The 18,130-nt window shown below is 48.6% G+C and overlaps 1 protein-coding gene and 5 non-coding genes across 6 annotated transcripts in view; all 6 read left to right on the top strand.

Annotated features, from left to right (window-relative positions):
* LOC135821038 (spectrin beta chain-like) overlaps positions 1-18,130 on the top strand; it is a 181,080-nt gene that overhangs the window by 5,671 nt on the left and 157,279 nt on the right. The window contains exons 3-12 of the mRNA XM_065334099.1: positions 4,157-4,227; positions 5,697-5,810; positions 6,699-6,766; positions 7,802-7,882; positions 12,129-12,244; positions 12,592-12,704; positions 13,404-13,591; positions 14,165-14,390; positions 14,777-14,908; positions 15,335-15,417. Coding sequence (XP_065190171.1) covers positions 4,157-4,227; positions 5,697-5,810; positions 6,699-6,766; positions 7,802-7,882; positions 12,129-12,244; positions 12,592-12,704; positions 13,404-13,591; positions 14,165-14,390; positions 14,777-14,908; positions 15,335-15,417 — 1,192 coding nt within the window. The remainder of the gene's footprint in view (positions 1-4,156; positions 4,228-5,696; positions 5,811-6,698; positions 6,767-7,801; positions 7,883-12,128; positions 12,245-12,591; positions 12,705-13,403; positions 13,592-14,164; positions 14,391-14,776; positions 14,909-15,334; positions 15,418-18,130) is intronic.
* Positions 7,980-8,061, top strand: Trnal-aag (transfer RNA leucine (anticodon AAG)). Its single transcript has one exon. It is a non-coding gene; the product is annotated as a tRNA-Leu (tRNA).
* Positions 8,156-8,237, top strand: Trnal-uag (transfer RNA leucine (anticodon UAG)). Its single transcript has one exon. It is a non-coding gene; the product is annotated as a tRNA-Leu (tRNA).
* Trnav-aac (transfer RNA valine (anticodon AAC)) lies at positions 8,312-8,384 on the top strand. The gene has a single exon. It is a non-coding gene; the product is annotated as a tRNA-Val (tRNA).
* Trnal-aag (transfer RNA leucine (anticodon AAG)) lies at positions 9,434-9,515 on the top strand. Its single transcript has one exon. It is a non-coding gene; the product is annotated as a tRNA-Leu (tRNA).
* Trnav-aac (transfer RNA valine (anticodon AAC)) lies at positions 9,591-9,663 on the top strand. Its single transcript has one exon. It is a non-coding gene; the product is annotated as a tRNA-Val (tRNA).

Genomic DNA, 18,130 nt, shown 5'->3' with positions numbered 1-18,130 from the left:
CCTATAATCGGGGAAATACGGTATGCGATTGGGTTACGATTGCGTTCTCGCCAAGTGGCGATGATGGCGTCAATACCGTAAAATCCCGCCAGAGCGCCCCTACCTCCTCCGCTAGCTAGCTGATTTCTTGCGCTTGGCAGCTGGCACGATCAGCTTGTTGTGGGTTGGCAGCGCTGTCGTCAGGTACTGGGCCACAAGAGTCCGGAGACGATCAACATCCTTGTTGGTATTCTGCAGTGTTGCTCGAAGCAGGTTAAACTTGTGGTGGATTGACTCACCGCCTTGCTCTCCGAGAGCACCAAGTGCCATGCCGAATCTCTGAACACAAGGAACGAGGTGACACTCAAGCAGATGCAACTTGGGAGTGACAGGACACTTGTGCCGCACAACAACCTCTGACCGCACGTTCGCCATGAAGGATATGATCTCCTTCAAGCTCTTGATCATATCGTCGTCTGCAGTGATAGTCGATGCGAATATGGCTCTGCAACTAGCGTACTTGCCAAAGAGAGACGCATACCGAGCGGAGCATTCTTCAGCAGCTTTCAGTAGTTGATGCTGTGCCTGCGTGGGAGCAAAGGAGGCACCATCCGGATTTACAACAGAGGCAACCACTGTCAACGGAGCAGACACAATCTGTTGTGTCACTGATGGCTGTAGTGCTTTGTTGATATGGTTGCCAACGAAAGCACCCGAGTGATAGGCCTGCCGATCTATCCTGTGCTTCACCAATACTGGCTCGAATGATGAAGCACAAGGGCCATTCTTAACCTTTGCATTTATAAGACGTTCCTCCAAACTAGATATTCGCACATTCATGTCGTTGAGCTGCTGCTGCTGCGCTGCCCAGTGCTGTTGTAGCTGAGCAGCTAGTCCTGTGTGCTGTGCTTCTGCTACATGATTAGCTTGCATGGCCTGAGCTGCATTTAGCCCTGCCCATTGTAGCTGTGGCTGTGCGACGTAAAGCTGCTGCTCTTGCTGTGCCTTCTCTGCTAAGAGTACCCACAACTCTCTTTGCATCTTAGCTGCATCGTTGAATGTGGAGCTCGAAGATGTGTCTGTGTTTTCTCTGGCTAGCATCAGGTCAATCTCCTCTGCATCTCGGACCATAGCCTCAAAAAGCAAGGGAAAGATTCCCAGGTCGAGGTGCAGGATGGGGACACATACATCATCCAGTTCAATTGGCAGGATCTGTGGGCGAATAATGTTATTGAACTGTTTGGCATTCTGCAGCCTTGAGCCAGATTCCACAAAACGATCCAAGTCCTCTTTCAGCATGTCGAGCGTTCTGTCGGGGAAGAGGGTGTCAGGGGATGGTTGCATGTCTTTCTTTGTTGCCAGACAGAACAGACAAGGCCTGACTCCACTTGCTCCAGACAAGCCATACAATTTCATCATAAAATCGTAGTCCCCGAAGAGGCAAACTTTGATTTTCTTTCCCTTCCAGGAACAGCTGCGGAATCTGTCGACTTGCTCTGCATACGGTTGAAACACCGTGGCTAGGTTTGACGGAGAGTCCTTCGCAGCAAAAACCAAGAAAGGAACTGTGTTGCTAAGGGAGTTGGGGTGGAGGACATTCACAAGCTGGAAGCAAAGCTTGAAGGAATGCCCTCCATGGTCTCCACCTATCTTCACCCAAAGCTCATCTTCTGGGCAGGTACCTTCCCAGACAAGTGTGCCAGCTGCCTCATTCAGCTCGACAAAGTGAAGAACCAGCTCCACCAGATTGTCAAAGCAGACAACAGGGTTCATGATAACAGTGCCAGAACTGTCCAAAAGGGGAACTTCCTTGGCGACAAGGGGAAACGGCAGCTCCTCGGACAACTGCATCCGCATCTCCCTTTCCGACTCCAGCGACAGTCCACACAATCTCAAATATCGGCGAAGCTTGCGCAGCCCATTCCAGGGTAGCTGGAGGTCAGACTTGATGGCCAGACCGATGCCCTTCTGGAGCCCCTCCGGTAGCAAACCGGCCTCACGGAGAAGGTCTTCCCGTTGGCTTCGGCGAAGGGACTGCAGAGCGTGAACGCTCTGCGCTTCCTTGCCTTTAGCTACTCCGCATGCTGCCTGCTGGATGCCATTGAGTAGGCTCTCTCTTCGCCGCAGCGTGGACGATGAGGCATCTGAAGATGACACCCTTGCCACAGGAACCCTGTGCCACAGTGATGTGCTGCCACGCGTCCGCTGCTCAAGTCGGCCATCCTCCGCTCGAGCTTCAACTAGCCTGTTAAGGAGCTTGGAAGCAACATCACCTTGCAAAAGGTCATGTGGTGCAGCCAACACACTTGCCACGGTGGAGGAAGGCGTCAAGTAGCGCTTGGGTGGCGGGTGTTTGGCGAATGGACACTCGGCAACATGGCTCTGCAAAGATGCTAATGTGACTCTGGCTGGACAACCCTCGAGCGCTGATTCACCAGCATTGTCACAGGACAGGACAAGTTCAGACAACGTCATCCGAGCAAAAGGATTTACAGACTGGAATGACGACAAGAGAACAACCTTTTTACAGGAGTGGCAGGACGAAGAGGTTTCCAGCCAGCCCACAATACATTCAGCGCAAACTAATTTACTGCAGCAGGGAGATTGCACAGCACGATTTGCAACAAGACCGCAAATGTGGCAAATGAGTGCGCTCGGCACAAACGTGAAGCGGTCCGGCGACAGAGGCAAACAAGAAACATAGTTTTCAGTGACCAGAGAGGCGACCTTCTCTTGGTCAATGTCAACAGCATTGGTGCAAGTAGACACAGCCCGGGTACAGGTGACATCACTGTCACCATGTGTCATGCGTGCACCGCGAATCGTTTTCGTTGCCTTCTTTTGCCGTCCAACTTTTCTGCTTGCAGCAATGCGAGTGCAGGTGGTACATTTGCTGTCTGTATGTGCAGACCATTCGTGAACAGTTGGCAAACTTTGCCCACAGCCACCTGCATTGCATGAGCCTTTCTTCAGGGTCGAATGCAAAAAATCAAAACACGATTTGCAAAATTGATTGGGATGCACTCCCTCTTGATCCTCTTCAACTTTAACGTTGAACGCACGGAATATATCGAGGGAGTGTTCCTTGACGGTGTAAGTAGGAGCACTCCATGACTTGTGGCCTTTGCGATTTGTGGGTAATTTGCAGCCACCCAAATAACACAGGGAATTTACATGCTCCACATGAAATGCATGATCAAAAGTAGAACTCATCGTAACACTCTCCAGAACCTATGCACACAAATTTGAAAAAATTCAAAAACAACAGAAAGTACTTTTGAATAAGCGGCCAAGAACATGGATCTGCCCATTAGAACACGACGAGCTTTTCTCAGCGTGGAGACGAAGGATGATCCTACCTTCAAAAACCTGCCAAAGCAGCGGCGTTTGCTCCGGTAGGGTGTGCAGGCGTCTCCAAAATCACGTCGAATTGTTACTCAGCTGTCACTACGTAGCACTGATCAAGAACGAACTCAGCAAAGAAACAGCTGAATCGGGAAAGAAGCAGTTTTTCGGCTCGTCTGCATCAAGGTACCGTTATCCTGCATGCATAGGACTACATGCACAGATTCTTGTTGTTCTGTGCAGCTCAGAAAGGTCTCGACACCGACAGATATCAGTGGTTGCGTCAAGTGTATTTGAGAATTTTTTTGAATTTGAGTGAGGGGTTTCCCCACGTTCACAGCCTTGCCGTCTGTACTCATACCCGTACTTCCATGCGCGGATTCATGTACGCTGAGACAGCCGTGTTCAGGGGCGTCAGAGGGCAGTGGGGAGTGGTAGGACTGGGGGTGTGGGGAGGTGTCCCCCGGGGGAAAAAATCTGATTTCTCGGTCAACAGGGCACGTTTTAGCGCTCCACAGGCGCTCTGGGCGGTCCATCCTGGATGAGAAGTGGTGCGACCATGGTCGTACTGGTTGTACCGTGTGTGATACCCCTGTACTGCGTTGTGAAGGGTGAAGGCCAAGCCGTCCTGGCCCTGTGCTGGCTATGGAGGATGTGTGTGTGTGTGTGTGTAATGATGTGAGACTCCGCGAATCATGGGATGGGTTGTATGATAGGCCAAGTAAACTTATCAAGGTGTGTGTGTGTGTTTGTGTGTGTGTGTGTGTGTGTTGTGTGTGTGTGTTGTGTGTGTGCATTTGTGTGTGTGTAATGTATATCCATGTGTTATTAGCACGCGGACGTCTACGAATTCACAAGCTGGAGAATGTCAACAGGGCGTTGGATTTTCTCAAAAGCAAGAAGGTAACTGTTACTAGGGACCTTTCGCATTTGCTACGAATCGAATGTGAAACGAAAGTTTGATTCGGCTCGTAATCGTTTTGTTGAAAACAGAATTCAGGTTTCGCAAGTCGTAATGCAAATGTGCATGGCAACTACGAATACGGCCGGTAGCGTGGCGTACGGGTGTGTTCGCGCACACGTGCATGGATCATGGAATCAAGGGAAAAAATGTGTACCTGGCAAAACATGTGTACCTTGCAAAAAAATGTGTACCTGACGGATTCGGAGCATGCCACGAATGAAGAGGCTTCCATTCGTGAAAACGAGCTCTCTGCGGCGACTCTGACGAATCCTCGAACCCAGGTGACGAATCAACATTCGTTTCGTATCCGTACGCGTGGTGCGAAAGGTCCCTATTATCTCTGACGTTCAACTAAACTCAGATACTGTCTGTCAGTGTAGGAACATCGGGCACTAAAGCACAGATTGCAGAATATATATCCAGGCTAGAAAGTCACTAAAATTTAAGAATGTGCCAGGCTAGATGCAAACATTTGGTACTGTCACAATGTGCAAACACAAAATGAGAACGAATACTAGTATGCTGGAATGTCGAAAAATGGGAATGTCCTAGCCTGAAGGGAGACCCTCTCTCTCTCCCTCCCCTCCCTACCTCCCCGTTCTTTTGGTACCTGATGCTACTGTAGTCTTTACACCTTTTGTGCGCTACCGTATTCACGCACATAGAGCATAATAGGGCACACACTGTTTCGAATACAAGGGCATCTCCACATACAAAGGCATGAGCTGAGAGCCGAGAGTGTATTGAAAGACCCGAGTACTCATGTTGAAAGACATGCCCTTGTATCCATAACATTAAATTTTGTTTCCAGGCGAAGTGGAATTTTTTTCGCATATACAGTCAACTTCGCTAATAACGACTGCGGATATAACGACAATTCGCGAATAACGACAACATTTCCATGCCCAGAGCAAAGTCCCTTCCAACTGTAATACATAATGAGACTTCGGGTATAACGACACTTCGCGAATAAGGACACTTTTTTGATGCCCCGCCGAGAATCGTTATAAGCGAAGTTGACTGTAAGGGTATGTGCTTGTATGTGAGTGAGTACGGTATGAACGTCATCATTTCGTGAAAATGGTTGACTACCCGTGTCTTGTCTTTAGCCCTTTCCCCGTTGTAGCCACTCTAGGCATATAGCAGTCTGACTGTAGCTGTTTCACATCATGTCCCTCCCTCCCCCCCCCCCCCACCCCAATGAATAAGCCCATTGCACATTGCCAAATATGGAAGGTATGAGTAATGCATGTGAGTACACTGGGATCAGGGATGCACTGTTCAACACCCCAGACGACCATGCCCAGGTGGCTGTGTGGGGTGTTCGCGGTACAAATTATGTCATTGCCCAGTGGGCTTATACTCACGTGGCCTTGCGTTGGTTTCGCACTCTCTTATAAACATCTAGGTCAAGCTGGAGAGTATCGGTGCGGAGGACATTGTTGACGGCAATGCACGTCTCACGCTCGGTCTCATGTGGACCATGATCCTGCGCTTTGATATTCAGGACGTCTACTTGGAGGTATGGTGAATAGCTGTTCTGTGTACTGAGCTTGAGACTCACCATCGCAACCACATTGCATTATTGACCAGCACATAACATGGTGCACGCAAGCACCACAAGGGACTTGCAGGGACTTTGATGGCAATGCTGGTGAACATTTCACCCTCCAGACTATGCACAGAGTTGAGCATGCATCTCTGAATCTCTAGCCCAGTTGTGTACGCGCAATGCTCGGAATAGCAGCAGGCGTTCCGTCTCTCCTCTCTGCTGCATGGTGTGCATGTGTGCGCGTGCTTATTCGTGACCGGATCAGTGGCTCATTGGGTGATGTGCTTTTCCCATGACATGCCTCTCTGCCCATGTATGTTGTTACCCCTGTGATTCTTACTGCTGCTACTGCTGCTGCTGCTGCTGCTGCTGCTGCTGCTGCTGCTGATACTGCTGCTGCTGCTGCTGCTGCTGCTGCTACTGCTGCCGCTGCTGCTACTGCTACTGCTGCCGCCGCTGCTGCTACTGCTACTGCTGGTGGTGGTGGTGCTGCTGCTGCTACTACTACTGCTGCTACTGCTGCTGCTACTACTGCTACTGCTGCTGCTGCTGCTGCTGCTACTGCTGCTGCTGCTGCTGCTGCTGCTGCTACGGCTGCTGCTGTTGCTGCTACTACTGCTGCTGCTGCTGCTACTGCTACTGCTGCTGCTGCTGCTACTGTTGCTGCTACTGCTACTGCTGCTGCTGCTACTGCTGCTGCTGCTGCTACTGCTGCTGCTGCTGCTGCTGCTACTGCTGCTGCTGCTGCTGCTGCTGATGCTGCTGCTACTGCTGCTGGTGCTGTGGCTGCTATTTTCATGACTATTGTCACCGTTTCTGCTTCTGTTTGTTGTCTGTGGCTGGGTTTGTTTCCCGTAGGATGAATCACCAGATCGGCGCTCCGCCAAGGAAGGTTTGCTTGTGTGGTGCCAGCGCATGACGCAAGGGTAAGAGAAGCCGCCAGCCATTGTCTTCTGACGTGTTTGCAGTACTGTGGGGTAGCGCCGAAGAACGGAGTCGAGGAACGACCAGGCTAGAATTTCACCAAGTATAGCATACCAATGTGTACACGGTGACTGTGCCATTTTGTCGCACTCGCTGACTGTATATGATCTGGTTACGTTGGTGGACAGTTAGTCATAACTCGTAGCATTTTGTCCTTTCTTTTTATCCACGGTGACTCAACTGTGCATAGACCGTAATACATGAAAATAAGAACGGTCTAGGCCAGGAGGCTGACCCCCCCCCCCCAGTTCTTCGGCGACCGACAGTACTGTATGCACGAGGGCAGTGTGCGAGTACTGGCTGCACTTGGCACTCCACTTGTTTGCCGGAATGGCCCGTATCGAATGCCTTCTAAACCAAACACTTGGAGCAGCCTACTGAACAAAGAGTGCTATGCATGAGGGAGTTTGGTGCTGCTGAAGTAAATTCTATAGATTTTTTCTTTCTCCTTCTGGTTTTTGGTCAGAATGGTCAGTCTTGTCCCATCGGTTCCGTACACAGTGAAACCTGTCTTAGGCAACCGCTCAAACGACCTTCAAAATGTGGTCGCTGTGTACAGGTGGTCTCCTTATCCAGGGTCATTTGACTGAAAACAACATCCCTTGGTTTGAGTTATTGTGGTACTCTGAGGCAGGTGGTTGCTTGTCAGAGCGGTCACCTTGACAGGTTAGAGGCAGGTGGTTGCTTGTCAGAGCGGTCACCTTGACAGGTTAGAGGCAGGTGGTTGCTTGTCAGAGTGGTCACCTTGACAGGTTTTACTGTACAGTGAAACCTGTCAAGGTGACCGCTCAAGGGACCTTCGAAACATGGTCTTTGTTACCAGGTGGTCTCCTTATCCAGGGTCGTTTGACTGGTAATAGCGTCCCTTGGTTCCTGGTTTCAGTGGTCTTCTGGGACAGGTGGTTGTCTTGTCAGGTTTTACTTTAGTTGTGAATTTAAGTTCTCTGTGTTTTGACTTGTCGGCTGCTCTTTTCCAGGTACCCGGGTGTGCGTGTCGACAATTTTACCACCAGCTGGCGAGATGGCCTGGCCTTCAATGCGATCATCCACCGACACAGGTACGAGTGCGGCTTTGGTTGTTTTGGTTGAAGATTTGAAACACGTTTTGTGAGACACGACTTTAGCTTTGTCGGGTGAAAACTTAGCAGTGTGCATGGTAGCGTGGCCGAGTGGTCTAAGGCGCTGGATTAAGGCTCCAGTCTCTCCGGAGGCGTGGGTTCGAATCCCACCGCTGCCAGACCTTCATTTTTTTACTTCTGTTTCTTTACACTATTTCGATTCAGTCACTGACAATTTGATGGAAGATTACTCCAGAGGCATTTCTGGTCGTAGGTAGCGTGGCCGAGTGGTCTAAGGCGCTGGATTTAGGCTCCAGTCTCCCCGGAGGCGTGGGTTCGAATCCCACCGCTGCCAAGTGATTCTTTTTCTTTCCTTGAAGATTTGTTTTTTTGTTCAAGAGAACTTGTCGATAATTGGAATCCATCCAAGTTTCCATAGTGTAGCGGTTATCACGTTCGCCTAACACGCGAAAGGTCCCCGGTTCGATCCCGGGTGGAAACAGTAACTGTCCTTTTTTTGCACCCAGTTCATGATTTTTTCCCCGAAAGGGGAATTGTGGGGGTGAGAAAAGTAAGGCGATGCAATTGTATAATCCCTTTTCTATCTGGCAGCTGGGTGGCGCGAGGCCTTCAATATGATCATCAGGTAGCTTCATCCATGCACTGCGGAAAGTGACAATCATACTTTCCCTGTTGTTTGAGACTAGATTTTCCTATGGAACTGGAGTTCGTGAGCCCAACATTTAGGGACCATGTCTGAACCTAAACGATCCAGTAAATACTGGTGGGTGGATGCGAGAGATAGCTGATTTTGATTGCATGAGTATAGGACAAGTGGTCCAGAAGAAAAGAAAAAAATCACGGTTCGCTTGAGAGTCGGTTAGACTGAGTTTTCAGCATCCGTAGGAAAAGCAATGCCACCGCCCTGGAAAGATCGAAAGCGCGGATGCAGCTCCTAAAGCGGTGGTCCAGAAAGGTTACATGACAAGGCAGTGCAGAAGCCACCAACCACTGACCCTTAGCCACAGTGAGCTGCGCGTTCTTGGCTATGGACTCTTTGTGTTCGGGGTGCGGATGCGAGAGATCTCTAACTCTGGTTACATGAGTAAAAGACCTGGTCCAGACAATTAACAGGATAAAGCTAGTGTGCCACACATACTGACTGGTCTGTAAGCTCAGTGAGTTTGCATGGTCTTGGTTGTGAACTCTCCATATGGGCTAGCTACAGGATCATTTTCATTTTAGGAGACCACCTGTGGCACGAGGACCATGTTTTGAAGGTCCCTTGAGCGGTCGTTTTAGACAGGGTTCACTGTCTGTTGCTGCAATGCTCAAAAGTCAACTGATCTTTTAAAAGAGTAAGCTCCCAAAAGTGTGCAACTCTGTATACAGGCCCATTCATGTATGCGACAAGCCTCTGTGTCAGCCTAATAAAGATATTATTATTATTACAGGGTCTCCGATGGCGAAAACTCACACCGCCCGATTGGACTACTTGAAGTAGACTTTTGGGTTTGTTGATTGAAATATAAGGCATGTGTTATTGTCATAGGTAGCGTGGCCGATTGGTCTAAGGCGCTGGATTAAGGCTCCAGTCTCTCCGGAGGCGTGGGTTCGAATCCCACCGCTGCCAACCAACCTTTTTTTCTTTGTTTTCAATGCGTTCTGGTGAACATAGCAATATTGTGGGAGGAAAGTAGATAAGCAAGTTTCCATAGTGTAGCGGTTATCACGTTCGCCTAACACGCGAAAGGTCCCCGGTTCGATCCCGGGTGGAAACAGCCAATTTTTTTTACCATACCGGTATTCGAGTAGATCTATCACCAACGTGGATGAGTTCAATGCCCTTGATTTCTTTGGCGTCCCGGAATGTTTCCTGAGCGTCATCGACGGCGCCTTCAACCTTCGATAGATTGAACATGGACCTGCGCTAGGGGTGAAACGATTAGTTCGAATATTCGAGTATTCGTTCGAAAATTTCAAACGAGCGAGTATTCGAAATTTTGCACTCGATCGTTTTTTTTGTTTTTTTTTGTTTTTGTTTTTTTTAGTATTGGCATTCTATTTTTCAAAAACTTTTGTTGTACCGCTCGTCCACTGGTATACATGTGTAATGCATGCCTTTGAGTCAGTATTTTATGACTTGGACGATGCAATCACCATGGCAAGTAACGTCAGTTAATTGTATTGTATTTATTTAAAAGGATTCTCCAAAAGCAAATGGATGCTTATCACGGAAGTCTCCCACATAAATATTGCAAGAAAAATGGGGAAATGGGGGAGAGGAGAGTGGAAGATGAAGCATGGGAAGAAGGGAAACAAGTACCTAAATATCGAGGTATAAAAGCAGGAAAGAAATCGACGAGGGAAGAAATCACCTCTGCAGATAATAGCAGGACATTTAGATGAAAAAAAACCCAGCAAGGATTAATTTCAAGGAAAAAAAATTTCTCAAACGGAAAAGTTCGGAATTCCAGTCAGAGAATATCTATGCTGTGAGTAATGAGCCTTTAGAGCAATGCGAAAATTGGCAGAGGACTGAACGCAGCGGATGTGTTCTGGAAGTTTGTTCCATTCCACAGATAAACTGAAGAGAGGGGATTTTTTTTAACGTTCTGAGATATGAAAGTACTGATGAAAATCGTTACTTTACACTCTGTACAAGACGTTGGCGACTTTTGTTTTATGTTCACAGATAATTTCTTCCCGAATTTGTGGAGAACTCACAAATCTAGCCCTTTTGAATTTTGATAAAATACTCGAAATAATCGGATACTCGATCGAATATTATGAACGAGTGATCGATTGGTCAAAATAGATACTCGTTTCACCCCTAACCTGCGCCCATCATCCCAACATCTCAGCAGCCTGCCAGTATCCCGGCTTGATGGTGAGCCGCATGGAGGTTCTCTGATGCTGCTTACGACGCCGGCAAGGAAACAGCTTGTGAAAACTGCTTCTTTATGCCATCTGCCTCTCTTGAAGCAGCCGTGACAATGTCTAACTCGCCCTGCTGCTAGTGACCGTACTCGAAAACTTTCTCGATTGCTCTCATAGCCTTTCTCATCGGCCTCTCGCCGACAACCAACGCATCTTTGATTTCCTGCTTTGTTGCCTTGGCTTCGTCATCTGTTAGTCCGGAGAATATTCGTATTGCGGACGTACATTCAGCCTTTGCTGATGACTTGTCTAAACGGACGATGACGACGGACGAACTTCTTGAAGACGGACAAAACTGTGACGATAGGACGACTGGAGATGACATCGAAAACTGGGAGCGAAGGCCACGCAGGACGAATCCAGAAGTTTACGTTTACAACAAATTCCCATCACCGCTGCCACCAATGTTGTAACTGCCTTTTCTCCACCTGCTCCCAGTCCCGTGCCATCTCCACACTTATACAAAGGGACGACGATAACTACATTTGAAAGACAGTTTATTGCAAGACGACTACGGAAACACAACTAGACATGACGAACTCAAGACGAAGACTGCTTTTCACACCACAGCAAGACGCGCATGCACCAACACGACGTACACACGACGTACACAAAATAACGTACTACAACACACTGACAACTCCATGGTTTTAGGTTTTCTTCTTCTCAGGAATACACAACTACTGCACTAGATCATATTGTAACCAACCTTTGTAACCAAGAAACGGAACTTCTTGTTTCTATTTCAACTCGTCAAGGTACGCTCTCAACTAGACTGACCAAAAACTCAAACCTTATCCAAAAGTACAACAACCTAAACGCGTTCCAAAGCAACAGCTCAACTTGTGATCGCATGCTAACCCCCAGTTTCCAGTGAGTGACAGCACCTCATCACCTTCTACCGTTCTACTTCCGCTTTCCAGACAACCGAAGCCAAGAAGGGTGACACTAAAAGTAAAAGACAGCATGTGTAGACACTTGGCGCGCACACCAGGTGTGGATAGCCAGCACGCACAGAACTGACGAGACCTAGCGTGTGCATTGAAACAGAAACAGAGCATGCAGAAGTGCACAGCACGAAACGCACACAAAAGAAACCCATAAATCGTAATGATCTCGAAAGCCAGAGTACTAGTCTGAACATGCACGTGTTTGTGTGTGTGTGTGCGTGCGTGCGTGCGTGCGTGCGTGTGTGCGTGCGTGTGTGTGTGTGTGTGTGTGTGTGTGTGTGTGTGTGCGCGCGTGCGTGTGCGAGCGTGTGTGTGCGCGCATGCGTGCGTTTGTGTAAATTGTTTTCCTTGCTTAGACCCGATCTTTTTGAGTTCAATGATCTGAAGTCATCTCAGGCCGACAAGAATCTTCGCAATGCGTTTGACGTTGCATCCAATGAACTTGGAATTGCACGCCTTCTTGATCCGGAAGGTGAGTTGTACAACAGTGGCCTCTGCGGGGATTTGATTCGGTTTGTTTCAATTCCGGAGTCTCGAGTAAGTTTCTCTCTTTTGAAGTAGTGCCAGTGAACGTGCAAGCAAGCAATCGGCAAAGTGATAACCAATGATATGTATTGTTGTCATTGCATTATGTGAACGCTGGTTATTCATCGAGCGTGTGTGTTTGTGTGTGTGTGCGTATGGGTGCTTGCGCATGCTTGTGTGTCTTCCTGTTTTCCTGTCCATTCTCCCACCTTACACCCGGGGATCGCTGCTTCTACTACCCCCGTCCTCCCGATCATCATGATCATGACCCTCAACCTGCATCACCCACTCTAGATGTCAACATCATTCGTCCGGACGACAAATCAATCATGACACAGCTGGTCGCCTACTACAAGTACTTCACTCGCATGAAGAGCGAGGAGACCAGTCAGAAACGTATCATCAAGGTATATCACTAGTCGGTGTGTTAACACATAGGGTTGGCTTGCCACAGATATTTCTGAAGGCTGTCTTGTCATTATAATTGTAATATTGCACAATTGTCTGAGGATTGCCTTAGCCTTGCTATGTGCATGAAACGCAGCGTTACAAGAATGACCTAGCCGGTTGTCTCTGCTCTCTTCTGCCTTTGTGGTAATGCTCCATCCCGTTGTGGTGTTGAGCACTCTAGGCAATCTGGGAACTCTCGCTATTGTAATTATAATTTAGTACATGCTGTTTTTGTCAACTCTCTACTGTAGTTAATCCATTGTCCTTGCTCCTTTGCTTTTGCCTGTATTTTGCCTGACGAGAAGGCTTGAAAGGGTACTCATGAAGATTTCAAAACGTCGAACCTGAACTGTGTCCTGTTTCTAAGTTTGTACATGTATTGTATTAGTACTCAATCTGCGGACAGAACTGTTTCTTTGTGGACTCATCAGCGCAGCACAGAAAAAATGAGGCCAAACCTGATAGCAATGGAAAATATTCAAAATAAATTTCCCAAAGCCAGATTTAAACCAGGCCCGAACGTACCTTGCCAGAGTGCTCAAACTGACGAGTCAGTGAGCTCTGCATAACGCAAACAACAAAGGCACTACCCCACACGAGTGTATTAGTGTTGTGTCCGTGACAAACTGTGTTCTTCTTCATGTTTTGCTCTGAAGATGGTGGGTATGATTCAAGAAGGTGAAGACTTGGAGCGGGACTTTGATGTCATGATGGATGACCTGATGGCGTGGATGAAAGCCAAGATTGCTGAGTTGACACAGCGCAATCTGCCCAATACACTGGAAGGCATTCAGCAGCTGATGACTGCTTTCACACGGTATCGCACCGAGGAGAAACCTCCAAAGTAAGTGCAGCCACTGCGGCCTGTGTGGCGAGTACGTGTACGTGTGTGTGTGTGTGTGTGTGTGTTTGCATGTGTGTGTGCGTGCGTGTATGTGCATGCAGGGGTGGGGGGAGGGCTATCCGGCTGTCTGTAATGAATTCATGTTGACCGGGCTTTGGAGATCTTTCTTCTGCTGTCTATTTTCAAGACAGTTCTTTCTACTGCCATCAGCTTTTTGAGTTCATTTCTTGTCCCCCCCTGCACACATACATATCATCCGTACAAATCCATTGCTTTCAGTCGGTATGTACTTCACCATGCCATGCCTTCATCATCGCCTCCGATGATGAATCTGTCTGAACCTGTATCAGGGCCGTAGCTGGTCCCCCTTTTAGGGGGGTGCACGGCCGCATAAGTAACAGCCCCCGTGCCCCATGCGAGCTATGCACCTGTGTCTGATATTGTTCTTGTTGTGGCTATCACTGCTGCTGCTGCTGCTGCTTCTCCTTCTGTTGTGGCTTCTGCTATTATTTTTCTGCTGCTGGTTCTGCTACTGCCGGTTGTTTTTGTTCGGCTGTTGTTCTTGTCTGTCAGGTACGTGGAGCGCAGCAACATTGAGCTGCAGCTGTTTGATGTTCAGTCGCAACGTCGTGCTACCAAGCGTAAGATGTTCATGCCGCCGGAAGGCCGCATGATGCTCGATCTGAACAGTGTGTGGGCAAAGCTGGAGCAGGTGGAGCACGAACGTGAGATGGTGCTGCGTGACGAGCTCATGCGCCAGGAGAAACTGGAGCAGCTCGCCGCCAAGTTTGTCCGAAAGGTGAGTGCAGCTGACAGGGTTTCAGAGTGTGGGGGGAGAGGCATGTGGAGGCCTTGTGTGTGTGTGTGTGTGTTTTATTGTTTAATCTCGTGGTAGGGATGTGCCACTATTCTAACATGCAGATGACAGAGCTCTTTGCTGGTGGTCAGAAGCCTAACGTCCATTGCATAGCGTGTAGGCTGTGCGAGCTGTCATGCTGGAGCCTCAATCCATGTTTGCATTCGCATTCATGGTCAATTGGGCCGTCGTTTGTCGTCGTCATCTTTGCTGTACTGCTGTTTTGTTGTTGTGTTGCTGCTGCTGTTGTTGTTGTGGTCGTTGGGGTTGTTGTCGTGTTGCTGTTGTCGCTGTCGTTGTTGTTGCCGTGTATGCATTGTCTGCTGCAGGTGACGCTACGTCAAGGCTGGCTTCACGACATGGAGCAGGTGCTGGAGGACATGGGCCGCAAGGTGGAGATGAGCAGCGTGGATGCCTCGCTGAAGCGCTATGAAGCCATCAGTGCTGGCATCATGGCCGGGGTGAGTCCAGTTTTATTCATTTATTTATTCACTGTCTGCACTTCATAGCACATAATAGCCAAGACAAGGAAGTGAGGGTGAATCCAACCACGGACCGAGAGCAAGATGCAATTAAAGAAAGAAAGAAAAGAGACAGGTACTACACTGCTCTGCATTTTTCTTGTCCTGCACTTTGCCAATATGATAACGCTCTCCATAATCGCAGAATGAAGAACGAAATGCCAAATATTCGAACATTTTAGAACAATGCTAGGCTGCGCCTTGAGCCCCTGCGTTCTTCGGTGCCCAATCTTACTACATACACTCCTGTGACTGTGCATGTGACTGTGCATGGTACATGGTGTTTGTGACTGTATGTGGTACATGGTGTGTGTGTGTGTGTGTGTGTGTGTGTGTGTGTGTGTGTGGGACTGTGCATGTGTCCAGGAGGGTCGCATTATCACACTCATGGACATGGCGGAGGAGCTGGTGTCGGAACGCTATCACGACTCCAGCACTATCCAACAATGGTCAGAGTTCTGTGTGTTGCGTGTGCGTGCGTGCGTGTGTGTGTGTGTGTGTCCATGATCTGCAAAATAGAAAAAATCCAAACTAGACGCCGTGCCGAGCAATAGTAACCATGGCAACGCAAACAAAAAGTACAAATTAAATAAATTGAAAAGTGCCAGACAGTCCTCACTATGAACTGTTAGAACGAATACATGGGCATGTATGTTGTACAAACAAAAATTGTTCAAGCAATGACGCGCTTGTGCCACTATAGGCTATAGTATAGCAAGCCACAACAAGCATTCATGGGCGCGTGACATAGTGAGTGCGTTCGATTATGCCCGCGAATCGATTCATGAATACAGTCAACTTCGCCAATAACGACTGCGGGTATAACGACAATTCGCGAATAACGACATAATTTTCATGCCCGGAGCAGAGTCCCATCCACCTGTGACACATATAATGAGACTTCGGATATAACGACACTTCGCGAATAAGGACACTTTTCTGATGCCCCGCCGAGTGTCGTTATAAGCGAAGTTGACTGTAGATTCATGAATCGATACGCGCTATTCACATCACCCCATGTAAATAGGGTGAATGGATTCCGAATCGATTCCAGGGCTCATGACATGAAAATCGAACGACTTGAATGCACTTGAATCGATTCATGAATCGATTCAAGTGCATAATCGAACGCAGCCACTGGATGACGACGCTGGTCACTGGACCGTTGAATTGAACAGGTTGCAGTGGTAGACGTGGAGGTTTGCCAGTCGGCACTGCAGAAAAGATGCGTCCGCTGTTGGCACTGCGGGCAGGGAAGATGCGTCTGCTGTTGTTGCAGACTGAGAAGCAGCATCAGCACTCGCCACCAATGCAGGCATTACACTCCAAGAAGATCCAGTAGCGCACGACTTACTTGTATCCCCATCCAGGCTGGCAACCATGGCGTCCTTCTGTTGGTCTGTGGTCCGGGAGTAGTTTCTGAGGCCCATCGGATTGCGGTGTTCCGTGACGGACATGATGTGGGGCTCCGAAACTCCCATAGCTGAGAGCCGCTGAACAGCAGTGGCACGAACAGAATGATTCATGTATATAACGAGACAGTTCACACCGCTTGGAACTGGTTTGCATCATGCTGCTGAGCGTATTCTTCCCAAGGGGACAATTCACAAACCAGATTTTCTCACCCTTCTTCAAGTTGGCCTTGGGCCGCTGAAAGAGCGCACTACACTCGGGATTCAAACGCTCCAGCAGAAATTTGATGGAAAACACTTGGTCACCGTCTTGAATTCACCCAGACGTTGGGGCATCGTGCTTGTCTTCGTTGCAAGATCAACGGCCATTTCGAAGCACTCCTTCTTATTTTCATCTTCACGAAGTACCAAGTCGGATTTCTTGATGCTCCGCTGCAGCTCTCGTCCACGGAGAGAGAAATGAAGCGAGATAAAGAACCATACTTGCTGGTTGAGACCATCTGGCTCCTTGGACCTCATGAAGAGGTCCAACCTCTTCCCAAAGTCCGCATCACAAATAAAATCCTTGTGTTGCACCGGTCGCAGATGTCCTTCACTTTTGTTTTTCTTCAACACAGCGTCAATGGCTTTGTTGGAAGCTCGGAACGCTGCATCTTTGACGATGTCCCATCTCCTGAGGTCACCGAAATGTCGAGCAATTTCAGCTCTCAGACACAACATACTACTCCTTTGGTAAGGCGCTCCATCCACGCGCTTTGCCCCAACATACAGCTTGGACAATGAAATGCACAAATCCTCTTGCGAACATACTTTTTCGTCGAGGGGAGACTCCTGAGCTGCGTTGAAACAACGAAAAACTTCCACCCAGCCCTTGGTAGCTGCGGTAGTTGCTGCGGGGGTGCTACCAGCCACCACTTCCTGGTTCGAAACTGGCACAAACCGTTCTGCCATGTTCAGAACCGAACCTGAAAGAATCAAAAGGAGAAAGTCGACCTCGTGTGCAGGAATACTTGAAAGGAAAAAAAAGAAAAGCTGACGGTAAAATTTCATCTTCTCACGCGCTCACGTCATCAGCTGTAGCATTTTCAACAAGAAAAAATTTCCAAAAATCTCAAAAAAATTCTTAGTCCCCAACTCCCTATGGTGAACTCCCAACTCTCTATGGTGAACTCCCAACTCCCTATGGTGAACTCTCAATTCCCGCCACTTTCGACCACGCGTTCACATGTCACACTGCGCCGTACAATCACCATGGTGACCTTATTCACAATTCACATCCCGTAGATTTCACGTGCCCAGTCACAGTCAGGGTTGTCGCGGACGACGGGCTTTGGACGCGGCGGGCGTTGGACTGATTTCTTGCCCGCTCGTACAGATCAGTGATTGGCCACATCCTAGGAAACTCTCACGTGATATGTGATAAGCAAGTTTACATAGAGGAGATTTAGCACTAGTGCCCACCAGGCAGGCACCAGTATTGGTTTGGCTTCTTGTTTCTCAACGCGCCCAGTTGCCGCGTGTCAACCCTCTTGTCTCATTTTCTAGCCCACCTCCGTGTAAACGCCCATGGCCAACAGCACAGGTCCAGTACACAGTGCAGTGCAGTGCATGTACAGCTCTGCGTGCATGTACAGTACAGTAGTATAACTATAGTATACAGTACCCAGTACATTGCATTGCATGTACAGCTACACGTGTATGTACAGTACAGTAGTATAACTATAGTATACAGTACCCAGTACAGTGCATT

Source organism: Sycon ciliatum, chromosome 7 (assembly GCF_964019385.1).
Source record: "Sycon ciliatum chromosome 7, ocSycCili1.1, whole genome shotgun sequence".
In the NCBI taxonomy this organism is placed as follows: Eukaryota; Metazoa; Porifera; class Calcarea; order Leucosolenida; family Sycettidae; genus Sycon; species Sycon ciliatum.
The sequence above is the reverse complement of the archived record's forward strand: the minus strand, read 5'-3'. Positions and strand labels throughout refer to the sequence as shown.